The sequence below is a fragment of the Phycodurus eques genome, chromosome 1 (assembly GCF_024500275.1).
Source record: "Phycodurus eques isolate BA_2022a chromosome 1, UOR_Pequ_1.1, whole genome shotgun sequence".
In the NCBI taxonomy this organism is placed as follows: domain Eukaryota; kingdom Metazoa; phylum Chordata; class Actinopteri; order Syngnathiformes; family Syngnathidae; genus Phycodurus; species Phycodurus eques.
The window spans coordinates 19,631,223-19,643,911 of record NC_084525.1 but is presented as its reverse complement, the minus strand read 5'-3'; the positions used below and the strand labels follow the sequence as shown (position 1 = coordinate 19,643,911).

General features: G+C 41.9%; 1 protein-coding gene across 1 annotated transcript in view; it reads right to left on the bottom strand.

Moving 5' to 3' along the window:
• LOC133405201 (forkhead box protein J3-like) overlaps positions 1-12,689 on the bottom strand; it is a 106,645-nt gene that overhangs the window by 41,540 nt on the left and 52,416 nt on the right. Inside the window, exons 3-4 of the mRNA XM_061681969.1 lie at positions 9,141-9,215; positions 3,555-3,638 (exon numbers count right to left, since the gene is read on the bottom strand). Of these exons, the coding sequence (XP_061537953.1) occupies positions 3,555-3,638; positions 9,141-9,215 (159 nt within the window). The remainder of the gene's footprint in view (positions 1-3,554; positions 3,639-9,140; positions 9,216-12,689) is intronic.

The following is a 12,689-nucleotide window of genomic DNA, read 5'->3' as shown; positions in this document are numbered from 1 at the left end:
ACGGGCATAAGTTCATCCAGTGAGGTAAGTGGGTCACTGAAAAAAGATGAGCACCAAGTCATAACCTCTGGTGCTCATTTGAGAAGCAGATCAACATTTTTATTCACCCTGCTTATAGCCCTAAAGGTACAACAATGTACTTTTTTAAATAGGTGGATGTTTCTCTGTTGATTGCTCCAATTTATACTAAGCACAAACAACAGTTCTGTTAAGGTTGTCAAAAAGGAATATCACTACACTGCACTGAGTCAAATAGATTTTTTTTGGTGCGCTGAGGAGCATGCTAATCAACTATAAAAGGTACAATAATATTCTGACTATATCCAGAGAATGAGATGACATCTGCAATGGAGAGCTCACTCTGTTCTCTTTGTATTCACATTCACAGGTTCACGACTCAACCAGCCGCAGTCTGCTGGGTTGATGCAGGGTTACATATATTTATAGCCTCGGCTGCTGTCAATCACTTTCCCCAAAACCCACTTTCATTCCCCCTTGCATCAACTCAGACGCTTGTACCTGCTGTTTTCTGTGCAATCTTGAGCACAGAACAAGGCTACAAGCCTGCAATTAGCACAGACTTACATCTGGGTCAACCCTGCTTGATCTGAACGAAAATAACATGCAGCAACAGTAAGGTGTGCATATAAGCTGCAACACTTGCTGGAGGACGTGCAATATATTAATGAACATCGGCTTGCCACAACATTCGGACTACATGTCATGGACAATCGAAATGGATTCCATACAATAATTAGTTGTATCAAACCATCTGTCTTTACAACAGTTAGAGCAATGGATAATATGTTAATTACTGTTGATGTTTATTATTTGGGTTGTAGTTTGCATAGGTGTACAATATTTTGATTTCCTTGGTTTCCTACAGGAGTCAAAATATTAGAATCAGCTATCTGTATGGTCCAGTGCAGTCTGACACCACTGTATACTACAACCACAATAATAAACATATTATTCAATGAACACCTCTCTGACTGTCCATCCATCCATCCATTTTCAACACCGCTTATCCTGGTTAGGGTCGCGGGACGCTGGAGCCTATCCCAGCTGACTTCGGGCAAAAGGCGGACTACACCCTGAACTGGTCGCCAGTCAGTCGCAGGGCACATATAGACACGGACAACCATTCACACTCACATTCACAACATCACTGAGTGGGAACTGAACCCACGCTGCCTGCACCAAAGTCAGGCGAGTGCACCACTACACCATCAGTGACCCTCTCTGACTGTGTCAGTCAAAAAAGAGCATTAATAACATAAAGGTAGAACTGAAAGGTGGAGGTGGGGATGTCTGTCACTCAAACGAAGGAAAGCAACTATATCTATATTGTCAATATACAATTGCAAAGTATTGTTAACTGAAAAAAGAAATGAGACTACATAGTGTTTTTTTTTTCGTTTTTTTTTTTTCGAAATCCTTCTCCACAGTGCTCTGGACCTCAGACTGGGCCGAAGGTTCAGGTTAAAAAAAAGACAATGACACACAGCTAAAATAACAAAGGCGCGGCTTCAGAACAATTCCGTGACTGTTCCTGAATGGCCCAGTCAGAGTCCTGACTTAAACCCAATTGAGCATCAAAAGGGTGCTTCTTCTAAATACTGTGCAAAGGGTCTGAATACTTATGGCTCTGTGATATTTCAGTTTTTCTTTTTTAATATATCTGAAAAAATTTCAACCTTTCTGTTTTTTTCTGTCAATATGGGGTGCTGTGTGTACATTAATGAGGACAAAATGAAAAATTATTTTAACAAATGGCTGCAATATAACAAAAAGTGAAAAATGTAAGGGGGTCTGAATACTTTCCATACCCACTGTATGCCCCTGACCAGTCCAAAGTTCTAGAACACGCCAATGTTTTCCCGTTCTTTCTTATTTTATTTTTAATTGAAAGTCAAGTAGTTTAAGTCCAAAGAATAGTCACACAGTTATGGGAACTTCCACAACAGAGTTATGAAGAACTTTCTGTAGAATATTTGATTTCCATTTTAGAGATAATGTCGGCGGCACGGTGGACGACTGGTTAGAGCGTCAGCCTCACAGTTCTGAGGACCTGGGTTCAATCCCCGGTCCCGCCTGTGTGGAGTTTGCATGTTCTCCCCGTGTCTGTGTGGGTTTCCTCCCACGTCCCAAAAACATGCATGAATTGGAAACTCTAAATTGCCCTTAGGTGTGAATGTGAGTGAGAATGGTTGTTTGTTTGTATGTGCCCTGTGATTGGCTGGCAACCAGTTCAGGGTGTACCCCGCCTCCTGCCCGATGACAGCTGGGATAGGCTCCAGCATGCCCGCCACCCTCGTGAGGAGAAGCGGCTCAGAAAATGGATGGATGGATGGATGGAGATAATGTCACGTGTGTTCAGCTGTCATGCAGTATCTGCTCAAGGTTTCGAATACACTTTTGTTTTTAGATTGATTCCAGGATTTCTTTTGTAAATTGAATAGTTTATTTGTACTGTGCTTTCATTTCAGAGTAAAATGAGAAATTGAACTGCATGAATTTCAATTTTAAAAAAGGCTGGAAAAATTGGGGTGTTCTAAAGCTTTTGACCAGCAGTGTAGTTTAAAACTGTTTTTCACCAACTCAGTTGTCCATATTTTTTGGGCGCGGGGCTAAAACAGCGTCGCACTGATGTCACCAGTGAACAGAAAGAGTTGACCCGCCACTACTATATCAACACCAAGGGCCATTATTCCATGCAGTGGCAATTTGGCAAAATTGCCACTTCCTTATTCAAAATAACTTGACCCAGTTCTACAAGTACAGCGTGCAGTTATCCATCAACCTATGCCCACAACTTGGAAAAAAAATACATATTCACTGAAGTGTAATGTGTTTTGTGTTATTTGGGCTACAGTGTCTTTGCTGTCTGCCCTCACACGTCGTGTTACCAGGTAGCGGTGAACCGAATGGGATCTGCCGCGCCGCGGCCCCTTGCCAGCCTGATAGCGGTTAGAGTAGCCACCGGAGGTCCGGCGCAAGGGCATAAGGGATGTCAGCCACACAGTTGCGTGAAAATGAGGAGGGAAAAAAAAATCTTCCAGGGGGACAGGTGCGTGTCGTGCTGTTGGTCATTACGCCGTGGCTCAGAGGCTGCTTCTCTGCAGCCCATGAGCGCGTGCAGTGAGAGAAGGCACACATTTGATTGACAGCTGAAAGTTCCGGGGAGGCGGGGTTTTCAGAGCCTTCAGTGACATGCCCACAGCATCTGGAAGCTGAAACAATGTCCCAATTCTTGACCATTTGGAAGCCTGGAGACATTTTTCTCCTTTATTCATTCACTGTCCAGCTTGTTAACAATACTCTTCTCTGTGGTGTGTCAAATTTACCAGACATTTTTTTGGGCGTTTTTGGTTCATCTTTAACTGTAACGTGCATCTACTGTATGTAGCAAGTCTGTGACGGACAGCACACAGTACAGTTAAAACGGTTCTGTATTTGTGGAGTGAATGATCATTATCTTCAGAAGTATTCCATACAATACCAATCCCAGCGCATGTACAGTATTTAACAATAGACATGGAAATACAACTTACCCTTTCTCCAGATCGAGGCCTCTTCTTTGGCCTGCTGGGTGCAGCGTCATCTTTAGGGTTGGTGTCTATGGCCCAATAGGAACCCTGTGGGAGGACACCAGTGAAAGAAACAGTTATGCCTATTTGGCAGTAGTTCAATTTGAATAGGAGAATGATTTTGTTGCTTGTCTCTCAGCATGTACACAATAAAATACAGGAAGTTACGGAAAAGAAAGTCCAATATGATTGAATTGTTGTGTTCCGCCTTCTTAACTCTTAACAATAAAGTCCAAGTAAATACACCGTTCATTTGGACAATGACAAGTATTTTATGATTTCGCCATTGTACGCCATTCAATGGATTTGAAATAAAATAATCAATCTGTTGAAGGAATTACTCTCATTTTATGTCCAATGCATGTTCAGGGGCTTAATCAGTGGCCTGGTCTCAATCCGCTATATGCGGAACGTCCCAGGACCAAACCCAGAAAACACGTTCACTGGACTTTCTGTGTATGTATTACTACGGGTTGATTACATGATGGTTTGAAGCTGAACTTGCTAAAATGTTGTTTTCTTTATGGCTGGTGTCGTCGGACAAAAGTTAAATACATGTATATTTGTTTACATATACAAATATGATATGATACTGTATATGTAATCATGAAAAAAGCCGAAACATCGGATATGGCCATATTTGGCGGTTCTGTGGCGTCATCTTGTGTTAAGAAAAAGACAAGTTTCTACAAGTGTTTTGTCTCCGACTATAGGGCTTCGCCATTTACCTGAGCTGGAAAGAAGTTATTCGATCTGTTTTGTCAAATGCGGAAATAGGTTAAGCATATACCCTATTCAATAGAGCAGGGATTTTAAACTTTGGCGCTTGCACCCATGGGGGAGCTGGGGTGCCCTGCAGGTGTGGCAAGAGATTATACGTGTAATGGTACTCTGCTATTATAACTCAGGGTTGGCACTGGGTCATAAAACCACTTAGCCAGTGTGGATAAAAAGTATAAAAACCTTCTAGCCACATTTGTGTGTAGTTAGCCACAACATAATGTTTGTTTATGTGGCTAAACCTTTACCCACACTTACCCAGTCCTCGTTACTGGGAAGCCGATAAGCTTTAACGATGTGAGCCCAATTAAAACTACCTAGTCATCAATCAGGAGTAGGGCTGAAAGATACAGGAAAATACTCCTAAATGTTAGTTTTTTTTTATTTCTTCGAAACAAAGATTGCGATTGTGATTTAGCATGCGGTTTTTAGAGAGCAACATTGTAATCTTCAGCATTATTCCCTAAATACAATAAATACATTATTTTATAGTATGACCAACACAACATTGGATATAGCCAACAAATAACTATTTCCTGTAGGCCAGGCCTAAATGCTATGATGACTTGAGATGAAGAACAAACCTTTATTTTACAATTGAATTGTAAAAAGAAAAACCTTCAATTGTAGTAGAAAATTGACTTATTGATTTAACATCATGCAAAAATGTAATACTGTATAATGATGCTCGACAGTAGTAGTAGCACTGCTGTTAGTGTCAGCCGAGTATCGAGATAAAGTAGAGAGTGACACGAGTGACACTTTTCATCACCAAGATGTGAGTATAAAAGCGGTTGAAAGGGTAACCGATATTAAATGTTGATTAATGTTCTTATCAATTATAGTAAAAGTGTTAAATTCATTCAGTTATTTGATAATCCTCAAAAAGGTTCTTAAGAACTTCATCTAGAATTTTCTCAAATTTTTACTTTTTAGTTGTAGATAAACATTAATATTCTAAATCTCTGATGGTAAATATTAGTCGGCTAACTTTAGCTGTCAGATACCTTTAATTGTAACAGATATCAAAAGCAGGACAAAGTGGTCTAAATTCAGACATGCAAACACCAAAGGCATGAAAAAGATGACCAAAAAAATTAGGGGAGGTCTGGGGGGATCCCTGAGCCCCCGCAGAGAATGTTTTTTATTTCAACATAAATTAAGCAATCGGGAAGACTCTACAGAGTTCAATAAGGCAATATATACATATATATATATATATATATATATATATTCACGCAGAAAAACGTATTTACACCACTCAAGTACATGTTGATGTACAAATTAAATTTGCCTCATTTCTTAGATTTATTTGTTCTGGCCTCCAACTTAAGCCAGGCCCATCTCCACATGCACCTGTTGCCTGCTTCAAGCTGTGCCACATGAAGAGCATCCTCCTCTTTAAGCACTCCATCCATCCATCCATTTTCTGAGCTGCTTCTCCTCACTAGGGTCGCGGCTGTGCTGGAGCCTATCCCAGCTATCATCGGGCAGGAGGCGGGGTACACCCTGAACTGGTTGCCAACCAATCGCAAGGCACATACAAACAAACGACCATTCGCACTCACATTCACACCTACGGGCAATTTAGAGTAATCAATTAACCTAGCATGCATGTTTTTGGGATGAGGGAGGAACCCACAGTGCCCGGAGAAAACCCACGTTGGTACGGGGAGAACATGCAAACTCCACACAGAACTGTGAGACAGACGTCTTTAAGCACTCATTCTGGAAAAGAATTGACTAAAATCATTGTTTCACTTCATTTTTCACGATTACCAACTTCAAAGCCTAATCCCAAATGCATCCTCCAGGAAAATATTAAGTACAATATTTTTTTCTGTTTTTATTGGCCATTTCTGAATTTGAAGTGAGTTCATTGTGTGTTGTGGCATAATCCTTAACAGCGCTCCATCGCTTAATACATTTAACATTAACATCAGTAAACTAGATAATTGTAGCCACGTTTCTTAATACAAAATGTATTAGCGGATCTGCTCTTGTCGCCATGTGCTTCGCGGTTCCACTTGGGACCACAACCAGGGCCCCGACCCGCAGCACTTCAACGCGAAAATACAAAAGACCAGCGCAACAAATATCACACTGGCTGATCTGATGAGCAAAAATGTTGCTTAAACGTAAGAGTAGCAATAGAGCTGTGATTCCCAACCTTTATTGAGCCAAGGCACATATTTTACATTTGAAAAATCTCACGGCACATCAATAAACAAAAATGCCACAAAAAGTGGATACACAAGTCAATTATACACATTCTGACATCTAATAGAAAAGCATTTATTTGTTCTGTCTGTCTTGATATGCCGCTGGCATAGTTAGATGAACATTTTGACCAATTCAGTGAAATGTTATCATTTCCCACGGCACACAAGAAGAGCTCTGTGTGCACAGTAATGTGCCGCGGCACACTGGTTGGGAATCACTACAATAGAGGATGTCCGCTCCAGAGGTGGGTAGAGTAGCCAAACATTATCCTCAAGTAAGAGTACTGTTACTTCACATTTATATGACTCAATTAAAAATGAGGGCGGCACGGTGGACGACTGGTTAGAGCGTCAGCCTCACAGTTCTGAGGACCCGGGTTCAATCCCCGGCCCCGGCTGTGTGGAGTTTGCATCTTCTCCCCGTGCCTGCGTGGGTTTTCTCCGGGCACTCCGGTTTCCTCCCACATCCCAAAAACATGCATTAATTGGAGACTCTAAATTGCCCGTAGGTGTGCATGTGAGTGCGAATGGTTGTCTGTTTGTATGTGCCCTGTGAATGGCTGGCAACCAGTTCAGGGTGTACCCCGGCTCCTGCCCGATGACAGCTGGGATAGGCTCCAGCACGTCCGCGACCCTAGTGAGGAGAAGCGGCTCAGAAAATGGATGGATGAATTAAAAATGAGTCCTCCAAAAAATTACTGGAGTAAGAGTAAAAAGTACACAGTGAAATTATTACTCAAATAGTGAGTAGCTTCTGATTTTTATTTTTTTTACGCACGACTATCAGCGAGGCAGGCTTATCTAGTGTGAATACCTATGTCCGGGAAGCCCAATGTGTGAGCTCATGTGACTTTCTTGTGCCATTTGATTGGTGAACTAGACTTAAACGTCTCTAGTGCTTAAACTGGATTGACCGCGCCCGACCCGGAAGGCGAAGTCGGAGTCTTGCGCATGAAATTGTTGATAAATAAGCAAAAATTGATAAACAAAAGTAGCAAGCGACATTTACATCATTGTAACGGAGTAAAAGTACCGTTACTTATTAACAGCAGAAGCGGTGGAAGTTTTTTTCTGGTCTCGTCAACTCCCTTGACTTCGAACGCACAGGCGGAAACTCGGGTCGCATATTAGTCCGCCGCAAACCAATATTCAGAAATTACATCTGTGTGTGGATGGTGGCTTGGTGGAAAAGCTGCCAGCGTTCAAGGATTACGAAACAGCCTATGACTTCAGCGACGGCGACACCCCCCAGGAAAAACTCATCGAATCTATACGATTCACGTAAATGGCCTATTTTGAGTTCAAAACGGCGAATTTCGCAGAAAGGCGACTGATTTGCATCTATGCTGGCCTGCAGATTGAAGCATTTTCCGAAGCGGGGGAAAAACTAAACCATTAACACGGTTCACACACGACAGAATGAGCGCGCTAACTAACCTTTATTGGGAAGGGCTTTTGAGTTTTGATGCAGGCAATTGTGATTCGCCAGTGTGGCGAATGTGGGCAATATTCGCTTCGCCACATTGTGTTTCAATTAGCCATTGGCAAGGTGACAAACGGGCAGCGTGAACCCTGTAACTACAGTTTAGTTTTTTTTTGCCAAGTGAGATTTTTTTTTTCACAAAAGAATATAAAATGTTTTAACTCCTAAACAACATTTAAGGCACAGGGATAACATGCAAACTTCACACAGGCGGGGCCGGGGATTGTACCCCGGTCCTCAGAAATGAGAGGAAAACACTCTAACCAGTCGACCACCGTGCCGCAGCAAGACTCAATCATTTAATTAAAAAAAAGGTTTCAACAGGTTTGTGATGCTTAGTGATGATAAACGACTTTTTTAAAGTTGTATTATTTTGAGTTTCTGTGCTAGTGAAAGGGCGTGTCAACAAGGATGTTTTTCCAGGCCTGCAATCAAGTTCCTCTACTTTTCAATCAGTGCTGGTTCCATTATAAACCACAGACGCACGGCAAAATCCCCCAAATAAAGAATGACAGTGAGGAGTAAATCAATTTGCTTCTTGATTTCCTCCCAGTATCTCCTTTTCATTTTCTCTCCTTGACTCCCAAAGAGGTCCAAAGCAGCAGATGGAATTTCAGGAGGTTGATCCAGCCCCGCCCCAACCATCTTTCTCCTACCCCTGTCTCTCAGTCCCACATCACTGAACAGTACACAGCCAATTAACATAAGCACATGCATGATTTAGCTTTTCGCCTTCCCTAATGGCTTTAAACAGCCCACGTTACATTCAAGTTCTCTCCCATCGTATTGCGCTATCGACCACTTCGATCCAAGATGTGAATTAAAGTGCCAGTCAGGTCTGAGCCGGGCTAATCAAGGGGGAGCCGCTCGTTGTGTGTCTTTGCAGACCACCACTCAAGCTCAAGAATTCACTGATTTATTTAAACCTTCTTCCTTCTTAATTTATTTTTCAGTAGGCTCAAAATCCCAGCAGCATGGCGCACCCCCCTGATGAGTGCACAAATGTGGCACGAGGGCGACTAAACACGTGAATAGTTATGGCAACCGTGTTGGAGATTGACTTACTTTGCCAGGGTCATCTTTGGAGCGAGGCACTTTCAGAAAACACTTGTTCAAGGACAGGTTGTGTCGTATTGAATTCTGCAGAGAGAAACACAGAAAGGAATGTTGTGAAAGAAAGTGACCCAACAGCTGGAAAAAAGTGTTTACAACAAACACAATATGTATATTACATTTAAACTTGCACAATAAGTACTATAGTCACCCCATTTGTTTCCCTTTCCTTAGAATTCTGTCACTCATTCAAGGCCATGAAATATTTTCACATCAGTCTATCTAACCCTGTCAGTGTGTGTGTGTCAGAAGTGATTTTTTTGTTACTCAGCAGGCTGGTCAATATCGTCAGTCTCAACAGATTACATTTTGGGAAGAGACCACTTGACGGAAATTGATGTACGATGTCTCAACCGTTGAGTCATCACTGGCGTTCGTGTGTGGTCCTCCCCCACAGCCAGACAGGCAAGAGGGAGGTTAAAGGACAGCAAGCATCACGGTTTACAATGTGAATACACTTAATACACACACTTAATGTGCCTCTAGCAAATCTTGGGATGTGAGTAAAACATAAAAAAAGCAACCTGTGCAGGGTCACAAGTGAGGCAGCCATGAATTGTGTCACCACTCATCATAGAGACAAACAACCATTCACAGCCACAATCAGTCCCTATGGACAATTTTGAGTCTTAACCGAACCTAACAATGTGGGAGTACATTGAGAAAACACATCCAGGCATGGTAAGAACATGACAACTCCACACAAGAGGCCCTGAGCAGGGTATGAACCCTGAACCTCTTGACTGTGAGGCAGACATGCAAACAAAAACATGCTACCCATCCATTTCTACACCACTTATCCTCACTAGGGTCTCGGGCGTGCTGGAGCCTATCCCAGCTAACTGCGGGCAAGAGGTGGGGTAAACCCTGAACTGGTTTCCAGCCAATCGCATGCTATCCATGTGTAGTTTTTTTAAAGCTAGTATAAGAACTAACTTCTGTTGCCCCTTAGGCTGGAATTAAGTATTACAACAGAAACTGTCACTTCGACATGACATAGGGGACCCCTTGTATGTGATGATTTTACAACATTCTACAACCGTTTTTTTCTGTTTTGAAGGACAGCTAGTGGGGGGAAAAGATGGATTCTTTAGAAGAGGTAATTCATCATTATTGCTTCGTTTTGTGCATGCATTGCTTGGATGTTGCTGAAATTTGTTTATTTTACATCAGGCACGTTATTGGGCAGCTAAGGGGTTCTCAGGAAGATCTATTGATTTTGATCACGGCAGATGGCTATTGTTTTATTTTCACATCAAAGCCTGTCTGCGTTTGTGATGAAGATATCAGACAGAAATATCCCAGGCAGTACAATGCAGACAGAGTGAGTCATTCCCTGTTATTGCTGCATTTGTGCATGCATTGTTCGGTGCGTGTATTTTACATTAAGCACCTTGTTTGGGAGCAAAGGGGTCATCGGAAATAAGTTTTGTTTGTTCGCAGCAATTATTATTATTATTGTTTTTGTTTACACAGTAATTATTGTACAATTATTTTCTGCTACAGAAACAGAAAATAATGTTTAGTGGGCTTTTTACAGCGGCACGGTGGACGACTGGTTAGAGCGTCAGCCTCACAGTTCTGAGGACCTGGGTTCAATCCCCGGCCCCGACTGTGTGGAGTTTGCATGTTTTCCCCGTGCCTGCGTGGGTTTCCTCCCACATCCCAAAAACATGCATCAATTGGAGACTCGAAATTGCCCGTAGGTGTGACTGTGAGTGCGAATGGTTGTTTGTTTGTATGTGCCCTGCGATTGGCTGGCGACCAGTTCAAGGTGTAGCCCGCCTCCTACCCGATGACAGCTGGGATAGGCTCCAGCATGTCCGCAACCCTAGTGAGGAGAAGCGGCTCAGAAAATGGATGGATTTTGATCAATATTGTAATCACGATTTTACAACCGCGGTCCACCCATTGCTTGGTAAAATGTGTAATTTCCGTGACGTCATTTCTGCTACGTCAATTTAGGTGCGCCACTAAGTGAGCACAGCGCAGAAAATGAATACATTTTTCAGTAAATATACAAAATCAAATACTGAAAAATACAGCAAGATGTTAGAGGAGCTGTAAGCTTAATCAGCAGTTATTTTCTCTAGTAGTGGCTTGGGTGAAAAATATGTTTTTAGCAAAAAAAAGTTATATACTCCAGGTTTAAATAGTACAATTAGTACAATAGTACAATACAATTTTACACTACTCCAAACTGCAACTACATGAAACATACTGTGGCTGTATATTGTAGAACAACGCACCTGAAGGTTGAGCACTCCTGTCGAGGAATAGATGGTCAATGGGTCAAAGTTATGCTGTTTGAAAACAGGCACTATTCCACCATTTCTGAAGCAAAACTGACACATTTTATTATTGGTGTGTCAGAAAGCAAGCAAGCAAGAGGAGGCTCATATCAGTGCAGGATAACCTGGCATGAACCTGTACTCCCTTCAGGCTCCCTTTCTCCACTCATATGCTGTTGCTAATTAATACCACTGGGGAGATGGAGGAGGAGAAGACAGAGGGATTGGAGGAATTTCTCTACTCTATCTCCCTACTTCTATCACACAGGCTTTGTTTGAGCCTCGGTATCAAGTAGAAGAGAATAGCCTGGTCCACCTGTGTCACAACACAATCCTCCAGGAGAAACAACTGCAGGTGTTGGACTTCTCAGCATTAGCACTGAGTAGAGCACAGACCTCTTCCTTTGCTGAATAATCCTAAATAACGTTTTCCTGACTTGTTGGATTGTAAAATTGTGCAAAAGGCCATAGTACTCTACTCCAGCACTGTATGTGGAGTTCCTTCTGCCAAATCAGGTTGGTTACTGCCCCTTTTGGTCCAAGGCAAGTGCACAATAACTAAAATATCCAAATTGTGCCAACATTGCTCGACACATCAGCCCTCCCAAAAAAAAAAAATTCATAGAATTTGGTTACAGAGTTTTTGCTTAATCCTGTAAAATGCAAACCAACAACACGTGTTCGTGCTTGGCAGAGGTAATGAGAGACATATAATGTCTCCCATGCAAAACACGCTAAAAAAATGCATATTGAAGCCTAACAGAAATCTCTGATCCAGTGGTATCTTAAAGCAGGTGTTGGTTCTTCATCTTTTCTTCTAGGAACCCCTTACAAGGGAGATATTTTTCCAAGGACGCCCTCATAACCCTAATACAAATTAAGTAATCCAAATACAAATTAAGTATAACTACCATTAGCACTCCCTAAATGCCTGTGGAATTATTATTTTTTGAACATTTCAATTTACAATTTCATGACTAGTTTAATAAAAATAACTTATCCAAATTCCATTGAATTAAATTCAATATTTATCCATCGTAACAAGTTGACAACTAACAACGTGGCTGCAAACAGAGAGGAAATAGTTTAGAAAAGCACAGTTAGTGTTGCCAACTTGGCGACCTTTATAACCAATATAGTCACCGTTTTTCACAAAACCAACTAGCAATTTTACTTCCCACAAGGATACAGACAACATGAGCGGAATCAT